General features: G+C 45.2%; 1 protein-coding gene across 2 annotated transcripts in view; it reads right to left on the bottom strand.

Annotated features, from left to right (window-relative positions):
* The window catches only part of LOC133623298 (beta-1,4-galactosyltransferase 4-like), a 47,738-nt gene extending 36,309 nt beyond the window's left edge, over nt 1-11,429 (bottom strand). Inside the window, exon 1 of one of the 2 annotated variants that reach the window (XM_061986473.1) lies at nt 11,118-11,429. In XM_061986473.1, coding sequence (XP_061842457.1) covers nt 11,118-11,326 — 209 coding nt within the window. In that variant the 5' untranslated portion in view covers nt 11,327-11,429. Of the gene's footprint in view, nt 1-11,093 lie in introns of both variants that reach the window. The other variant, XM_061986472.2, reaches the window with a different exon arrangement.
* Between the last annotated feature and the right edge of the window lie 8,809 nt (nt 11,430-20,238).

The following is a 20,238-nucleotide window of genomic DNA, read 5'->3' as shown; positions in this document are numbered from 1 at the left end:
AACCTCCAAACCCAGACTCGTCCATCAGATTGCCAGATGGAAAAGTGTGATTCATCACTCCAGAGAACACGTCTCCACTGCTCTAGAGTCCAGTGGTGGCGTGCTTTACAATACTGCATCCGACGCTTTGCATTGGATTTGGTGATGTATGACTTAGATCCAGCTGCTCGGCCATGGAAACCCATTCCATGAAGTTCTCTGCGTACTGTACGTGGGCTAATTGGAAGGTCACATGAAGTTCGGAGAGCTGTAGCAACTGACTATGCAGAAAGTCGGCGACCTCTTTGCACTATGCGCTTCAGCATCCGCGGACCCCTCTCTGTCAGTTTACGTGGCCTACCACTTCGTGGCTGAGTTGCTGTTGTTCCCAAACTCTTCCATGTTCTTATAATAAAGCCGACAGTTGACTTTGGAATATTTAGGAGCGAGGAAATTTCACGACTGGATTTGTTGCACAGGTGGTATCCTATGACAGTTCCACGCTGGAAGTCACTAAGCTCCTGAGAGCGGCCCATTCTTTTACAAATGTTTGTAGAAACAGTCTCCATGCCTAAGTGATTGATTTTACACACCTGTGGCCGGGCCAAGTGATTAGGACACCTGATTCTGATCATTTGGATGGGTGGCCAAATATTTTTGGCAATATAGTGTATATATATATATATATAGGGCCGGGATTATTGCATTGAAGGCATGGCTGAAATCCATAAACAGGATCCTGGCGTAGGTTACTGCTGTGTCCAGATGTTTGGAGTATCCTTGAGTACTTGGAAGGTAGAAAAGCAGTATACAAGTACAAACCCCGTTTCCATATGAGTTGGGAAATTGTGTTAGATGTAAATATAAACGGAATACAATGATTTGCAAATCATTTTCAACCCATATTCAGTTCAATATGCTACAAAGACAACATATTTGATGTTCAAACTGATAAACTTTTTTTTTTTGCAAATAATCATTAACTTTAGAATTTGATGCCAGCAACACGTGACAAAGAAGTTGGGAAAGGTGGCAATACATATTGATAAAGTTGAGGACTGCTCATCAAACACTTATTTGGAACATCCCACAGGTGTGTAGGCTAATTGGGAACAGGTGGGTGCCATGATTGGGTATAAAAACAGCTTCCCAAAAAATGCTCAGTCTTTCACAAGAAAGGATGGGGCGAGGTACACCCCTTTGTCCACAACTGCATGAGCAAATAGTCAAACAATTTAAGAACAACGTTTCTCAAAGTGCAATTGCAAGAAATTTAGGGATTTCAACATCTACGGTCTATAATATCATCAAAAGGTTCAGAGAATCTGGAGAAATCACTCCACGTAAGCGGCATGGCCGGAAACCAACATTGAATGACCGTGACCTTCAATCCCTCAGACGGCACTGTATCCAAAACCGACATCAATCTCTAAAGGATATCACCACATGGACTCAGGAGCACTTCAGAAAACCACTGTCACTAAATACAGTTCGTCGCTACATCTATAAGTGCAAGTTAAAGCTCTACTATGGAAAGCGAAAGCCATTTATCAACAAAATCCAGAAACGCCGCCGGCTTCTCTGGGCCCGAGATCATCTAAGATCGACTCATGCAAAGTGGAAAAGTGTTCTGTGGTCTGACGAGTCCACATTTCAAATTGTTTTTGGAAATATTCGACATCGTGTCATCCAGACCAAAGGGGAAGCGAACCATCCAGACTGTTATCGACGCAAAGTTCAAAAGCATTAGTGCCCAAGGCATGGGTAACTTACACATCTGTGAAGGCACCATTAATGCTGAAAGGTACATACTGTCAATACGTGGACCTTGGGTTGTGTTTTCCCGGAATGCAAAGGAAAGTTGGCGCGGGCAAGGCATGAATGTGAGTACATATTTATTTTAACACTAACAAACTACAAAAAGGGTACAAACAAAAGGCGCGCTCACAGGCGGAGATAAACTTGGCTAAGAAAACAAAAACTAGGACGTGAAACTAATAAACACTTACTGTGACTAGAGCAGAACAAAAACTTACATGGCATGGCATGAAGCAAACACTATGGAATAAGCAGGGCATGATAATGACAGAGGTAAACAGAGTTAGAAAGGATAGATAGATATGATAATGTCACCAGGACGATCAACAGACACAGACAGGCTTGAATAGCAGTGACATGATTAATGACAGGTGTGCGAGTGCAAAGCGTGAGACAGGTGCGTGACATTACAGGTGAAAACTAATGGGTAGTCATGGAAACAAAAACAATGGACTGTAAACAGAAACTAAAGAGTCCAATAACTAAACAAAACAAAACATGACTAAAACAAAACATGATCACACAGACATGACATAGCCCCTCCCTTAAGGACAGACACTAGATGTCCAAAAACAAGATCAAGAGTCATGGGAGGGCGGGAGGGGGACATGGCGGTGGGTCGCCAGACCACGTGTCCCTGAATCCACCGGGGCAGAGTTAGGTGGCGGCGACGCGTGGAGCGCCGCTGTACCTGACGAGGTGGGCGACCCAGGAAGGGCCACATCCGTGGCCGACGAGGAGGTCGGCGCACTTGGCGTGGTGGAGGACCAGGTAGCGGCCACTTCCGTGGCCGAGGAGGAGGCAGGCATGTCTTCATCGTGGCAGGCGGCGAAGCTTGGCGTGGCGCGTCAGGCGGCGAAGCTTAGCGTGGCGGGTCTTGGTCTTGGCTTGGGTCTTGGCATGGCTGGTCTTGGCATGGCGGGTCTTGGTCTTGGCATGGCGGGTCTTGGTCTTGGCATGGAGGGTCTTGGTCTTGGCATGGAGGGTCTTGGTCTTGGCGTCGTGGAGCTGCGACTGGCGGCACTTGGCGTCGTGGAGCTGCGACTGGCGGCACTTGGCGTCGTGGAACTGCGACTGGCGGCACTTGGCATCGTGGAGCTGCGACTGGCGGCACTTGGCGTGGAGCTGCGACTGGCGGCACTTGGCGTGGAGCTGCGACTGGAGGAACTTGGCGTGGAGCAGCTATTGGAGGAACTTGGTGTGGTGGAGCTTGGCGTGATGCTGCTAGGCATGTTGCTAGCCTTGGAGCAGGGTGTGGAGCTAGCCGTGGCGTAGGTGCTAGCCTTGTTGCTGGTGGTAGCCTTGGCGCAGGGCGTGGAGTTAGCCGTGGCGTAGGTGCTAGCGCTAGCCTTGGCGCTGGTGCTAGCCGTGGTGCAGGTCGTGGTGCTAGCCTTGGAGCAGCGACAGGTGCTAGCCGTGGTGCAGCTAGCCGCGGTGCTAGCCGTGGTGCAGGTGGAGGTGGCCTAGCTGGGGGTTGCGGCTTGGCAGGCCAAAAGACCGGTGGTGGTGGCCGGACCGGAGGTTGCGGCTTAGCAGGCCGAAAGACTGGTGGTGGCGGCCGTGCTGGAGGCTGTGGCTTGGCAGGCCGCAGAACTGGTGGTGTCGGTCGTGCTAGAGGCTGTGGCTTGGCGTGACGATGCTGAGCCACCCCACCTAAACAGTTCCCAGCCCTAGCCCCCCCCCCTCAAGAAGCGGATACCAGACACGCTCCCCGCGGTCTGGAACCGTTTTTTGGGGTGGGTGGAGGGAGGTCAGGAGGGGGGCAGAATCCTTCCCATTAAATTGTCCAAAATGTCTTTCTTTTTCTACCTGGGTGGGTGAAAAAAATAAATGTTTGTGACTTGGGCGTGGCTTGAGTCCTGGGGGGCGGGGCATGAAATTCAGATGGCTGTGACTGATCAGACCTGATTTCTAAAAACATATCTTGATAAAGTTTTGTTATGGACATGGAGTCTTTGGATGGGAGCGGTTGAAAAAAAAGAGATTTGAGGAAAAAAAAATTTTGCTCTGTGATGTTATCCTCCGGTGATGGCGTGACGTCATCCTGGAGCAGCGGGGCTGGCAGCAGCCTGCTTCCGCCCAGAGGGGGAGGAGCTTGCGGGAGTGACGTGTCCTGACCGCTCGCGGCAGTCTTCCCAAACGTCCTCCGTCTTGGGCGACGCTTCCGCGGCTGGGGCGACGTGCCAACGTCGTGGGGCCACACGGAGTTCAATGGCACCAATTCTCCATTTGGACCTCACATCCGGTCTCTGCGCTCCACGGAGGAGTAGTGCAGCGTTTCCTCCTCCATCGCGTGCAGGACCTCCCACGCTCTCTCGTCCAACTTTCTCGCGGAAAAACTATTTTGCTGGTGACATCTGTCAGGACGAGGACTGTGGAGGGGTTGTTTTCCCGAGATGCAAGTAAAGCTGGACTGGACATGGCATGAAGGTAAATACATGTATAATTTTACACTAACAAAAAGAACAAACGAAAAGCGCGCACAAGGAGGCGGAAGTACAAAAACTTGGCTAATGAAACAAAAACTTGCACAAAGGCAAAAACGCTAAACATAAAATATACAACACTTACTGTGGTATGCAAAACGTGCATGAAACAATGGCTTGGCATGACAGGTAGCAGAGGTAGAAAGGATAGATGGATATGATAATGTCACCAGGACGATCAACAGACACAGACAGGCTTAAATAGCAGTGACATGATTAGTGACAGGTGTACCAGTGCAAAGCGTGAGACAGGTGCGTGACATGACAGGTGAAAACTAATGGATAGTCATGGAAACAAAAACAATGGAGTGTAAACAGAAACTAAAGAGTCCAATAACTAAACTAAACAAAACATGACTAAAACCAAACATGATCACACAGACATGACACATACAGGTTTTGGAACAACATATGCTGCCATCTAAGCGCTGTCTTTTTCATGGACGCCCCTGCTTATTTCAGCAAGACAATGCCAAGCCACATTCAGCACGTGTTACAACAGCGTGGCTTCGTAAAAAAAGAGTGTGGGTACTTTCCTGGCCCGCCTGCAGTCCAGACCTGTCTCCCATCGAAAATGTGTGGCGCATTATGAAGCGTTAAATACGACAGCGGAGACCCCGGACTGTTGAACGACTGAAGCTCTACATAAAACAAGAATGGGAAAGAATTCCACTTTCAAAGCTTCAACAATTAGTTTCCTCAGTTCCCAATCGTTTATTGAGTGTTGTTAAAAGAAAAGCTGATGTAACACAGTGGTGAACATGCCCTTTCCCAACTACTTTGGCACGTGTTGCAGCCACGAAATTCTAAGTTAATTATTATTTGCAAAAAAAAAAAAAGTTTATGAGTTTGAACGTCAAATATCTTGTCTTTGTAGTGCATTCAATTGAATATGGGTTGAAAAGGATTTGCAAATCATTGTACTCCGTTTGTATTTACATCTAACACAATTTCCCAACTCATATGGAAACGGGGTTTGTATAACCCATGCAAAATGGAGCTCAGGGCCAGGTTGATCGTGTCATCAGCAGACCTGTCGGCTCTGTAGGTGAACTGTAGGGGGTCCAGGAGGGGTCAGTGAGCTCTCTAAGGTGTGAGAGCAAAAGGCGCTCAAAAGACTTCATCATTGCAGAGGTCAGGGCAACAGGTCTGTAGTCATTAAGTCCTGTAGTCATTGTTTTTTGGGGGACGAGGATGAGGGTGGAAGACTTGAAGCAGGCTGCCACGTGGCATGTTTCCAATTATGGGGCGGCATGGCGTAGTGGGTAGAGCAACCGTGCCAGAAACCTGAGGGTTGCAGGTTCGCTCCCCGCCTCTTACCATCCAAAAATCGCTGCCGTTGTGTCCTTGGGCGGGACACTTCACCCTTTGTCCCCGGTGCCACTCACACCGGTGAATTGAATGATAGGTGGTGGTCGGAGGGGCCGTTGGCGCAAATTGCAGCCACGCTTCCGTCAGTCTACCCCAGGGCAGCTGTGGCTATGAAAGTAGCTTACCACCACCAGGTGTGAATGATTGATGGGTTCTACATGTAAAGCGACTTTGGGTACTTAGAAAAGCGCTATATAAATCCCAGTTGTTTTTTTTTGTTTGTTTGTTGTTGTTTTTTTAGGTGTTAAAAATGATTGTAAATACTGGAGAGAGTTGGTCAGCACAGTGCTTCAATGTGGAGGAATGGACAGAGTCTGGGCCAAATGCTTTGCGGGGGTTCTGCTTCTTGAAGATCTTGATTACATCTCTTTCACTGACATAAAGCTAGAGAGCTGGGTGTGAGGGCTGTTAGGGCAGACAGTCATTGAGAGATCATCGTCCCTGCTGTGGTGGTGAAGATGCATCCTGGAGTGGAGTCTTTGGATTCCAGGCTGTCCTATTGTCTTTCGAAAGGGCAGCAGAGCTCATTCTAGTTGTTAGCCAAAAGCCCCTCAGTGGCCTAGTGGTTAGAGTGTCCGCCCTGAGATCGGTAGGTTGTGAGTTCAAACCCCGGGTCTAAATGACCACATTTCCCTCTCAACACATGATTCTTTTCAGTCTACTTTCAGACTAAGTATGTACAAATAAAAACCAAAAAATTACAGTTTGCTCAGTAAAAATAATAAACAAATAACTGAAAAAGTGACAGCATAAAGAAACAACAAGAAAAGGAAAGCGATGACTGGCTGATGCGCAAGAAGCCTAAGAAACTGACGAGGAGAAACTACTCAGACAATGAATATCAAGAGGCAGGACAATTGGAAAGTCACCCACACAACAAAGACAAGTAAAACAGAAACATAACTTTAAATACAACCACCAGAAATCCAAAGAAAAAGCAAAATACTGGCTCAGCGCAATAGTTTTTTTTTCGTCTTTAGGAAGATTATGCGCTACTTGAATAATGTTAAGTTGATTTTTAGGCAAATGTTTTTCCATAAAGGTTATGAACCTTTATGAAAAAATGTTCCAAAAAATGTAGTAGAATTGTACAACCTGTGTTACATTTGAGCTCCCATTGTAATTGTACGAAAGCCTATTGTGTGCCGTTAACCAGTTCTGTAATGTTCCTGTGTCTTTAAGTTGATAGGTCAATCTGTGATGTAAATTCCCCTTTAAAGCACGTCTTTGTCAGAATAGCCGGTTTCAATCAATGGTGGCAGCCAGCCTTGTGTGCGTTGACGACTAAATGTAAGTTTTGTCACATACTGTTACAGCATTTAAACTGAATGTCGTGCCTTGCTACTTCTGCAAATGTTTGGTGCATCGTATGCTAAGTTCAGATGTTTTTGGGGCAATTGAGAGATAATTAGTCTCATTGACGGCGTTCTACAGCCAGGTACCAGGTACTTACACCCTGCCCGACCTGGCATCCTGGCTCCAAGTTAAAGCTCAAGCTAAGCGCCTGGCCAGCCGAGTCACTCACCTCTACAACCCGGGGCCTCCTCCTGCCAAGAGGGAGCATAATAGTCCATGGCCCAAACAAAGGACAGCATCAATTCTCTTACGTTCTGGTGAGACCGGTAGCAGCCAGAGCACCAATCTGACAAAGTCACAACCCTTTAAACCTAGTCCTTATTGTCCATTTTGCAACAGTAAGGAGCATCACCTCAACTCATGCCTGGACTTCAAGAAACTGAATACCAGTGAGATCAATAAGTGGATCCAAGAAGGTAACAGATGTTGGAAGTGCGGTCGTGGCCACAACGCTGCAGCATGTACGCTTAAACGCCCTTGTAACTTATGCAAAGAGACGCAACTCACAGTACTGCATGACACGATCCAAGAGTCATCTCAACAAGTCCTGATGATGTGTAACCAAAACCCCACAGTCTACCTGGAACAGCCTCCAAGCCCTCAAAGAGTTTTGCTGAAAGTTGTTAAAGTGCTCCTACAAAATGGAGACCGCACTCTAGAGACATTTGCTGTGCTCGATGATGGTTCTGAGAGAACACATCCTCCCCTATGCAGTAGAGCAGCTACAACTTGCTAAGCATCCTGAAACCCTTCACCTAAGAACTGTTCAAGAAGTGAAAGTGCTCAATGGTTCGTCAGTCAGCCTTCACGTTTCCCCCATCTTCAAGCCAAGCAAGAAATATTGGATTAAAAATGCCTTCACAGCTGAGAATCTGAGCCTATCTCAGCACACATATCCAGTAGCGGCCCTCCAAAAACTCTACGAGCACCTCAAAGACCTTCCTTTGCTGCCTATCCATCGAGCGCAACCGCTACTCCTCATAGGTTCTGATATGTCTCCGCTTCTTGCTCCTACAGAACCGGTGCGAGCAGGCCCACCTGGCGGGCCCATAGCAGTCTGTACCAACCTAGGCTGGTCCCTACAAGGTCCGTCTGTGATCTCCGCATCTTCCCATCAGCCTTCCTGTTTGCACGTTACCACTGAATCCCCATATACTGAACCGGAACCGGATGCCACAGAGCTAAGAAAATCCGCCTTCGTTGGAACTATTTCCAGTGCTTCATCCACTCAGCTTACTGATTTCAGTAAGTTCTCCACATGGAATCAGCTTCTACAAGAGACAGCTGGCTCCCTTCATGGGGCGGCTGATGCTGGTGCTTCATTCCCACCTTCCGCCGTGGATTTTCTGCAAGCCGAAAAGCTTGTATTGCAAAAGACACAAGGAGATTGTTTTCCAGAAGAGTTGAGAGCGCTCAAGGCTGAACGGTCTCTGCCTTCAGACAGTCGACTTGCATCACTTTCACCAGAATACGAAGGAGCCACAGAATTACTCAAAAAACCCTCTGAACTCCTCATGGACAATGGTACCAACTTTGTTGGTGGAGAACATGAATTATGTGACGCAGTTGCTTCAATGGAACCACAGTTGAGAGAGCAACTTGCAGAGCACCAGATTTCATTCCGATTCAATCCTTCAAGCGCACCACATTTTGGGGGCACATGGGAGAGAGAAGTAAAATCCATTAAGACAGCACTCAGAGTTGTTCTGAAAGACCAAATAGACCCTGAACCAGTATTACTGACAACATTGATAGAGGTTGAAGGCATAATGATTGCTAAACCTCTCGATTACCTGTCTTCGGACGCAGACCCAGACCCAGTCACGCCCAATCTCCTTCTTATGGGCCGTCACGATTCATCTCTACCTCAAGCAATCTACGATGGTCGTCTTTCATCCAGCATTACCTGCCAGGGCTTCAAGAACGTAACAAGTAGAGGAACGATGGCAAGACCCTTTTGGCTGGTCAAGTTGTCTTGACGAGGATCGTGGCCTGGAGGACGGATCACTCAGACACATCCAGGAGCAGATGGACGAGTCCGGACTGCCAGAGTACAAGTGAAGAATCGCACCTACCTTCGCCCAGTCACCCGACTGATCATGCTTCCACCTCTTGATGACGAGGACACTACCTCATAGACTTTCTTCTAGTTTCAACTGCCATACGGACAGTTGGGGGCGGCTGTGTACGAAAGCCTATTGTGTGCCGTTAAACAGTTCTGTAATGTTCCTGTGTCTTTAAGTTAATAGGTCAATCTGTGACGTCATTTCCCCTTTAAAACAAGTCTTTGTCAGAATAGCCGGTTTCAATCAATGGTGGCAGCCAGCCTTGTGAGCGTTGACGACTAAATGTAAGTTTTGTCACATACTGTTACAGCATTTAAACTGAATGTCTTGCCTTGCTACTTCTGCAAATGTTTGGTGCATCGTATGCTAAGTTCAGATGTTTTTGGGGCAATTGAGAGATAATTAGTCTCGTTGACGGCGTTTACATTCACGCATACTTGCCAACCCTCACGGATTTTCCGGGAGACTCCCGAAATTCAGAGGCTAACCCACAATATAAACAGCATACCTGCCCAATCACGTTATAACTGTAGAATGATCGAGGGCGAGTTCTTGGTTTCTTATGTGGGTTTATTGTTTCATTAATGTCCTCCCAGTGCGGTAACAACACACAACAACAGCAGTCACGTTTTTGTCTACCGTAAAGCAGTTCGTCTGCCGTAAACAGCAATGTTGTGACACTCTTAAACAGGACAATACTGCCATCTAGTGCATTTGATGAAAGCACTTTTGTGCGTGCCACACAGCAATGCATCATCAGAGAGGGTGTTCAGCATGGTTCGAAAAATAGTGACAGAGAATAGAACAAGGATGGACAATTCAACCCTTAACTCAACAATGAGTAGATGAGTGTTATGTGTGTGTATATGTGTAAATAAATGAATGAAATGTATATATATATATATATATATATATATATATATATTTATATGTATGTATATATATATATATATATATATGTATATATGAAATACTTGACTTAGTATTTCGTCAAGTATTTCTTATATGTATGTATATATATATATATAATAAAATAAATATATATTTATAGCTAGAATTCACTGAAAGTCAAGTATTTCTTATATATATGTGTATGTATATATATATATATATATATATATATATATATATATATATATATATATATATATATATATATATATGAAATACTTGACTTAGTATTTCGTCAAGTATTTCTTATATATATATATATGTATATATATATATATATATTTATATATATAGCCCTGCGATGAGGTGGCGACTTGTCCAGGGTGTACCCCGCCTTCCGCCCGATTGTAGCTGAGATAGGCTCCAGCGCCCCCCGCGACCCCAAAGGGAATAAGCGGTAGAAAATGGATGGATATATATATATATATATATATATATATATATATATATATATATATATATATATATATATGAAATACTTGACTTGGTGAATTCTAGCTGTAAATATACTCCTCCCTCACATTGGTGGGCACACAACAAACTTGAAACAGCATCTGCAGGTGAGTTATCCTGGCAAGTGAAGTAAATTACTTTTTACACAACTATTTTGATATAATAATGGATGTTAACTGTTGTGTTTGTTGCTAAGAGCAGTGGTGAATAATACTGTAGATGACTAGAGCGCTATGAAGAGTTAATTTGTTAATTTTTTACAGAATATGTCATATTATTTATATATGTCATTTAACAGCTGATAAAAAACGTGTTTCTTTTATTTTAAGTGTAATGTAAATATATAATAGTGTGAAATAATTAACTTATTGGTATATTCTTTGAGAGCATTCAGCTCTATTTTTTGTGATGAATTCCTATATTACAATTATTTTAGCGAACAGACCAGGATTCAAACTAAATCAAAATTGCTGTAAAAATTAACACTAGGAAGGCCAACTGCAAAGTCTACATCACATTTGATGGAGAACTGGACAAAGCCAAAGTATTGTTCAAATAAATTAAATACTGAAGATCAATATATGGACTAGAAAAAATACAAGACATGACTCACGGAGACTGGATGTAGGAGACGCACCTGTTCTCTCCCTGAAACGGAGCCGGCAGGTAATGGGTCAGGTAAGGACCGAGCAGACTCAAGTAGTGGAGGCAGAATGTGTCTCTGTGGGCGTGGTGTTCTAGTTTTGAAATAATGCCCTCTTGCAGAACAAGACAGTGGTGTCTGCGGGTGTGGTACACTCTTAAAACATTAATGCATTCATCTGCTGCTGCAGTGGCCTGGATCATGGTGGTATTGTAGGTTACAAAAGTTGAGGAGAAACTTTCTGTTGACTGTCTGTGACGGTGTACTCTTATCACGCCATCACTTGAGGACCAGCATGTCTCTCTCTCTCTCTCTCTCTGGCCGCACCTGCACGCAAATACAATGTCAGTGTTGTGACTTGGAGATGATAATGTTTTGAGTGGCTTGTAGTCAGATGTACACCACAACGCGAGACCCAAGCACGCACACAAGAGAGACTCACCGTGCATAGTCGTGGCCTCACGTGGAGTCAGTCAAAAGAACGCTGCACAGGTCCTGATGGGTGTGGGGCTGCAAGGAGCAAGGGAGCCAACCTGTACGGATACATCAAGTCCAAAGTGGGAGGGAAAAGACCGACCTGAAGAACATGGCCACCAACTACTCGGCTCCTTCCTACTCCTTTTCGGACGTGCTGTAATGAAACAACTGGAATTGTTTGTGATGCATTACATTGTATCGTATGTATGTTCCAAATAAACTGAAACTGAACTGAACTGAACTGACGATAACCAGGAAATACGACCATATTAGTCCAGTGTTTAGGTCACTGCACTGGTTTCCTGTTGCTCAGAGAATAGACTTTAAAACCGATTTTCATGGTCTTTTGCCAAAGTACATCTCTGACATGTTACAACCATGAGAACCTCAGGGAATGGTCTCCTGCTGGTGCCCAGAGTCAGGATAAAATATGGTGAGGCTGCGTTTCACTTTTATGCTGCTAAAATCTGGACTAGTCTTCCAGAAGATGTGAGACAGGCCGAAACATTGGCAATGTTCAAATCTAGGCTAAACACACTTTTATTAAATTGTACACGACAACTTAATTGTTTTTATTTACACCCACATTTTAACTGGAATTTCATTTTTATTTTTGCCTTCTTGTAATTTTCTGTAAAGCACGTATGACTAATCAGTCTATTAGCAGACAGATCTGTATGTTTGCATGCACCCGGCAAATGTATATAGCCAAGGTGTGGCCAACACTCCAGAGGCCTGATTTATTAAGTGTGGGAGAGCCCAAAATCCTGGTGTACGCCCTTTTGTTACAGGACATGTGCGTTGCCTCATGCCAATTGTCATGCTTCAGGCATGCAATTGTATTCATACTGTGCTGCAGGGGCATCACTAGCTTTTAAGGACAGGGGGGGCTTAGCCCCCAGGAGATGCACAGGATGCGAGCGAACGTAGCGCACGTGCACAAAACTTCACAAACGGCTAACAAAGACTTAGAAATTATTCATTGTTATTATTATTATTATTTCAGTCGGTTTATTTTCAATCTGTGTTCAGTACAACAAACATGGGTTTGCACAGTGACATTTTGTTTACAGCATCAACAAGAAACAATTACTTGCATGATCCTTCAAGAAACACTGAAACACAATGAAAGTCATGGCATTAGCCTCTATGTTATTCATTCACAACATAGAGGCTAATGCCACGACTTTCGCTCACAATACAATAATTGTTTGTTCCCAAATGTTTTGAAGTTGCACAAATTACATTTTGGGCACATAAGTGACTAAAATGGTTGAAAATTCAAGCCCTGGAAATATTAGTTAATTACTTGAATTAAAGTAATATCTGTATCGGGATAATTTGGCTTGTATATAATATATTTATATATATATATATATATATATATATATATATATATATATATATATATATATATATATATATATATATTAGAGATGCGCGGTTTGCGGGCACAACCGCGGAGTCCGCGGATTATCCGCGGATCGGGCGGATGAAATTTAAAAAAATACGATTTTATCCGCACGCGGGTCGGGTCGGGCGGATTAATTAGATTTATTTTTTTTATTTTTTTTTTTATTTTTTTTTTTTTGCGGGTGGCAGTTAAACCAATTCGGAAATATATATACATAGTTAAATGTTGTTACCCACATACGAAAAACGAGCAGGCACCTGCTGCATATGCCACAACAGAAGAAGAAAAAAGAAAAGAGATGGACACTTTTACGGAGCGGAGAAGGGACGCCTCGCCGGGGTCCGGGACCGAGGCCCCTTCCCCCGGGAGGGCTCCACCGGGAGCCGTAGCTGAGGCGATCCGCGAGAAGGGCCCGACGCACGTCCAGGGTCACTACCGCGCCCACCGCACCGACACCCCGCCTCGTCCGCCTTCGCCGCGGCCGGCGTCACGCGCAGCAGGTAAGCAGCTTACCTGCCCGCCACCCCCGTGGCCGGGGGCTCGTAACATGGGTCACTCCGTGCGCTCCGCCCGCGCAGCTTACCTGCCCGCCACCCCTGTTGCCGGGGGCGCGTAACAGGGGTCACTCCGCGCGCAGTGCGCTCACGAAAGGGGTGGGGCTCACCCTGGTTTATATAGAGAGCAGGACGGTGGCCATGGAAGTCGGAACCCGCTAAGGAGTGTGTAACAACTCACCTGCCGAATCAACTAGCCCTGAAAATGGATGGCGCAGGAGCGTGGGCCTATACCTGGCCGTCGCCGGCAGCGAGACGCGCTTGGAGGTGCGCTCAGCACGGCTCCCATATGATTGCGCACTGGTGTGCGTCTGGGTCATGACAGCGTGGCACGCGAAAGTCTGTGCTGCATTGGATCAGTCTCCTTTCTTTAACAGGCAAAAGCTTTATAACCTCACCATACCTGCCAACTTTTGAAATCAGAAAAACCTAGTAGCCAGGGTCCAAGGGCCGCAGGCCCCGGTAGGTCCAGGACAAAGTCTTGGTGGAGGGTTCAGGGCTTCGCCCCCCGACGCAAAATGATTATTAGCATTCAGACAGGTTAAAATGTTGCTAAAACCATCACTTTTCTATCAGTCACAGTGACTTTTCAAAACAAAAATATTACAGCAAAAATCATATGGGTTGATTGGCATGTTTATTCTGTAAGCTAACTTCAATAGTTTGAAATTATTTTGACAGTTAATGCCAGTTATCCTGTCAACCTTTCACAAGACTTCAATTTGTTAATTGAAAGTATAAACAGTATAAACACTTTTTACAGTAAACAAATAGTAAAACAGTACTAAACAATTCCATTAAAAAAAAAATTGGTGTCATTAACTTTCTGTCCAAGCTTGTATAATCTACTGCCTTGTTCAATTGTAAAAAATATTCTGTGCCTAAAATTCACATTTCTATCACAATTATCATACTGTAAACATGGTAAGCTAACTTCATTAAAATTAATAGTCCTGTCAATAGCATGGAATTACAATTCAAATGTAGTTTTTTTGTAAGCCTTTCAAAAGAATTCAAAATATGAAAAATTAATGAAAATTAATTTAAGCCATCAGACACTTGAAAAGTGGCACATCACATCTCTAATGTAATCATTTGAACTTTTCAACAGAAATAGCACTGCAAAAATATTAAGGACATACTTCTGTATTTTGGTAGTTATGCTGTCAACATTTAACAAGATTTCTTCAACTTGGACTTGAAAGCATAAATAGTATAAACACTTTTAACAGTATGTCGTGCTGTGAAATACAGCCGACAGGATTGCGCACCAAACACGAAGCAAGGCCAAAGCGCACGCGCGCATGGTGCAGGAGAATAAAGGACTTCTTTCATTTAAGGTTTGTGATAAACCATCAAACTCATTCGTTAAAAGGACTCTATAGTAATATAAAGCGAATTTTTCTGGACATTATCATGCAAGAAAAGTTTATTTTTGGGACCGCGATCACCGCGTAATGATTTTTAAAGGTTGCATTACAAACATTTAACTGTCCCATGTGATCAGCCAGTGCGATTGGAAATCCATGCTCAATTATTGCCTCCGTAAATAAAACTTCGGGCGGGTGCGGGCGGATGGCGGGCGGGTGCAGTTCTGATCAAACGTTACATCGGGTGGATGGCGGATGGTTGACGACTTTCTGACGCGGTTGCGGATGAAATAAATTGCCTATCCGCGCATCTCTAATATATATATATATATATATATAAATATATTATATACAAGCCAAATTATCCCGATATATATATATATATATATATATATATATATACATATATATATATATATATATATATATATATATATATATATATATATATATATATATATATGTATTATGGCAAGCCGTTAAGGAAATTAAATATATATGGAAGTCTGAATAGAAATGAGTAATGTTTATATATACTGTAAATAAGAAAGACTTAGCTGATCTGAAAAAGAGCCAAAGCTGTCAAAGAGCTGAGGGACCATCTTCAAAGTGCAATGCTGAAACAAATAATGCAAACAATAAAATTTAACTTCCAGGGCTTGAGATTAACAGAGTCCCGTTGTCGGTAAAAAAAAATGCAAAGGACAAAATTAAATGCTCCCCGGGACGATGGCTTTTAACCATTTTTTTTCTTTTTCTTTTTATGTATTTATTCATTTTTACATTTTATATTAAATGTCTTGGAGCTATGTTGTCCGGGGGATTCCATGCCCCCTGGTAGGGTCTCCCAAGACAAACAGGTCCTAGGTGAGGGATCAGACAAAGAGCAGCTCGAAGACTTCTATGGAAATGCAAGAACCGAGACTCAGATTTCCCTCGCCCGGACGCGGGTCACCGGGGCCCCCCTCCGGAGCCAGGCCCGGAGTTGGGGCACGATGGCGAGCGCCTGGTGGCCGGGCCTGTCCCCATGGGGCCCGGCCGGGCACAGCCCGAAGAGGCAACGTGGGTCCCCCCTCCAATGGGCTCACCACCCATAGCAGGGGCCATAGAGGTCGGGTGCAATGTGAGCTGGGCGGTAGCCGAAGGCAGGGCACTTGGCGGTCCGATCCTCGGCTACAGAAGCTAGCTCTTGGGACGTGGAACGTCACCTCGCTGTGGGGGAAGGAGCCTGAGCTAGTGCGTGAGGTAGAGAAGTTCCGGTTGGATATAGTCTGACTCACCTCGACGCACAGCAAGTGCTCTGGAACCAGTTCTCTCGAGAGGGGCTGGACTCTCTTCCACTCTGGCGTTGCCAGCAGTGAGAGGCGACGGGCTGGGGTGGCAATTCTTGTTGCCCCCCGGCTCAGAGCCTGCATGTTGGAGTTCAACCCGGTGGACGAGAGGGTAGCTTCCCTCCGCCTTCGGGTGGGGGGGACGGGTCCTGACTGTTGTTTGCGCTTACGCGCCAAACAGCAGCTCAGAGTACCCACCCTTTTTGGATTCACTCGAGGGAGTACTTGAGAGTGCTCCCCCGGGTGATTCCCTCGTTCTACTGGGGGACTTCAACGCTCATATTGGCAACGACAGTGAAACCTGGAGAGGCGTGATTGGGAAGAATGGCCGCCCGGATCTGAACCCAAGTGATGTTTTGTTATTGGACTTTTGTGCCCGTCACGGATTGTCCATAACGAACACCATGTTCAAGCATAAGGGTGTCAATTTGTGCACTTGGCACCAGGACACCCTAGGCCGCAGTTCTATGATCGACTTTGTTGTTGTGTCATCGGATTTGCGGCCTCATGTTTTGGACACTCGGGTGAAGAGAGGGGCGGAGCTTTCTACCGATCACCGCCTATGTCGGCATGTATTTGTAAAAAAATAAAATAAAATTAAAAAAATAGATTTTTTTTTTTTTTTTTTTTTTAACACCAAATTATTTAGGGGGGCTTGAGCCTACCAACGCCAATGCTGTGCTGGGTAACCATTTAAAAAAAAATTGCAAACTATTACTACTCAGACTGATTGAGGTGCACATCAGAGACAAATAAACTATTAACTTTCTAGGTGTCACCTCGTCCAGTGAACAACAACCTTTTGTAATATGCTTTTGTATTTTGTAGTCAAATATTTATTGTATGCTTGTCGTCCAACGGAACAGTTTCTGACACATTTCAGTAGTCAGCAGATATATTGTCGGCATTCATCCACCTAAGGTTAATTTATGTTGCATTATCAATCAATCAATCAATCAATGTTTACTTATATAGCCCTAAATCACAAGTGTCTCAAAGGGCTGCACAAGCCACAACGACATCCTCGGCTCAGATCCCACATCAGGGCAAGAAAAAACTCAACCCAATGGGATAACAATGAGAAACCTTGGAGGGGAAACCCCCCCCCTCGGGCGACCGGTGCAATGGACGTCAAGTGGATCTAGCATAATATTGTGAGAGTCCAGTCCATAGTGGATCTAACATAATAGTGTGAGAGTCCAGTCCATAGTGGGGCCAGCAGGAGATTATCTCGAGTGGACACAGGTCAGCAGCGCAGAGACGTCCCCAACTGATGCACAGATGAGTGGTCCACACTGTGTCTCGACTTTGGACAGCTAGCGGCCTCATCTGTGGTCACCGAATCTGTGCCTCCCCACAAAGGAGAGGGGGGCAGGGCAGAGAAAAAAAATAAACGGCAGATCAACTGGTCTAAAAGGGGGGTCTATTTAAAGACTAGAGTATACAAATGAGTTTTAAGATGGGACTTAAATGCTTCTGCTGAGGTAGCATCTCTAACTGTTACTGGGAGGGCATTCCAGAGTACTGGAGCCCGAATAGAAAACGCTCTATAGCCCGCATACGTTTTTTGGACTCTGGGAATCACTAATAAGCTGGAGTTCTTTGAACGCAGATTTCTTGCCGGGACATATGGTACAATACAATCAGCAAGATAGGATGGAGCTAGACCGTGTAGTATTTTATACGTAAGTAGTAAAACCTTAAAATCACATCTTAAGTGCACAGGAAGCCAGTGCAGGTGAGCCAGTATAGGCGTAATATGATCAAACGTTCTTGTTCTTGTCAAAAGTCTAGCAGCCACATTTTGTACCAACTGTAATCTTTTAATACTAGACATAGGGAGACCCGAAAATAATACGTTACAGTAATCAAGACGAGACGTATCGAACGCATGAATAATGATCTCAGCGTCGCTAGTGGATAAAATAGAATGAATTTTAGCGATATTACGGCGATGAAAGAAGGCCATTTTAGTAACACTCTTAATGTGTGACTCAAACGAGAGAGTTGGGTCGAAGGGGTACGCCTTTTAGGGGCCCTTTTTAGATTTTGCGGTGCTATACTATCAATGGTTTCGCGTAGGGCGTCGTTAAAGTTGTTAGTGAGGTTATCAATAGATAATTTGGGAATGGTGCCAATACTGAAGGCAGTAGGCCAGCAAGAGTCATCGTTGTGGCAGCATTAATGTTGCGGCTGCTAACTTACTTACTTACTTAATCCCCTTCGTCCCTGACGGGACATAAGGCTTTGACGATCTGCCTCCATCTGGACCTGTCTTGAGCAAAATGCTGTGCCTCGCCCCAGGTTAGGTTCATCTCCTTCAGCTCAGCTGTCACCGTACGCCGCCACGTGTTCTTGGGCCGGCCTTGCTTCCTTTTTCCAGGTGGAGTCCAACGTAGTACGATCTTGGGGATGCGGTCTTGGTCCATCATCAGAACATGTCCAAGCCATTGGAATCGGCGGCATTTGATCTCTAGCGGCTGCTAAAGCAGTTATTATTATTAGCTTGTTGACAATGAGTCAGAACTTTGAATTTTATAAGGTAATGATCAGACATTACTTTAGTATACGGGAGTATCATAACTTTGGAGTTGGTGATGTGATTCACTTGATTCACTTATCCCAGCGTGCATGTGTAGAACCTCACACACAATTCACACACACAAGGGAATCACCCAAGGGAGCACTCTCCAGTACTCCTTCAAGGGAATCCAAAAAGGGTGGGTACTCTGAGCTGCTGTTTGGTGCGTAAGCACAAACAGTCAGCATCCGTCCCCCCGACCCGAAGGCGGAGAGAAGCTACCCTCTCGTCTACTGGATTAAAGTCCAACGTGCAGGCTTTGAGCCGGAGGGCAACAAGAATTGCCACCCCAGCCCATAGCCTCTATATTGTTTGCAACGCCAGAGTGGAAGAGAGTCCAGCCCCTCTCGAGAGAACTGGTTCCAGAACCCTTGCTGTGCGTCGAATTGAGTCCGACTATATCCACCTCGTGCAACAGCTCTGGCTCCTCCCCCCCCCCCCCCCCCAGCGAGGTGACGTTCCACGTCCCAAGAGCTAGCCAAAAGCCCTGCCTTCGGCTGCCGCCCAGCTCACATTGCACCCGACCTCTATGGGACCCACGTTGCCTCTTCGAGCTGTACCAGGCCGGGCCCCATGGGCACCAGGCGCTCGCCATCGTGCCCCACCTCCGGGCCTGGCTCCAGAAGGGTGACCCGAGTCCGGGCGAGGGAAATCCAAGTCCTTGTCAATCAAAGCAAGAAGTCATTAATACTGGCAGACCAACGCCAGAGCTGACAGATTTGACTCAAACGTGTGTGGTCAGAGGACAGAAAATAACGCGTTAATTTCAAAAGGATTGGTACACTGGAAAAGAATGGCTTTTTGGCTGTGCTACAAAAAAAACGTCTTTATTGCTTTTCCTGCCTTTTATTCTAAACGAGTGACCGTGTTAGGACTCAACTGGGATATACTGATCTGAAAAACCTGCCAAGAAGCCTCAAAAAACATGAAAGCTCCTCTGCCCACATTCAAGGTCAGATTTCTTTAAAAACGTTTGGAATATCATGTATTGATCTGGCTCTAAATGAGACTAAATATCAGCATCCACAATGCCAATGTAAAGGAAAATTGTGAGATATTAAGACTTGCTTTTTGGGGAAACAGGAGCTTGCATTTCGTGGCAATTATCTCAATTGAGAAAGAGAGACTTTTAAGACTCAAAGAAAAGAGAAAAAGGACAACAAAGTCATAGAGATCTTCGTGCAGAAGGAAAGGCGAATGGACTTAATTTACAAGTAAAGGTAAGATATACTAGTGCAGGGGGTCCCCAAACTACGACCTGCGGGCCGGATGAAGCCCGCCAGCGTCCAAAATCCGGCCAGCCGGAAGTCCTAAGTTTAAAAAAAGAAATGTTGGAGCCTATCTCAGCTACAATCGGGCGGAATGCGGGGTACACCCTGGACAAGTCG

Source organism: Nerophis lumbriciformis, linkage group LG12 (assembly GCF_033978685.3).
Source record: "Nerophis lumbriciformis linkage group LG12, RoL_Nlum_v2.1, whole genome shotgun sequence".
Lineage (NCBI taxonomy): Eukaryota > Metazoa > Chordata > Actinopteri > Syngnathiformes > Syngnathidae > Nerophis > Nerophis lumbriciformis.
Note: the sequence above shows the minus strand (reverse complement) of the source record. Positions and strands in the feature narration are given on the sequence as shown.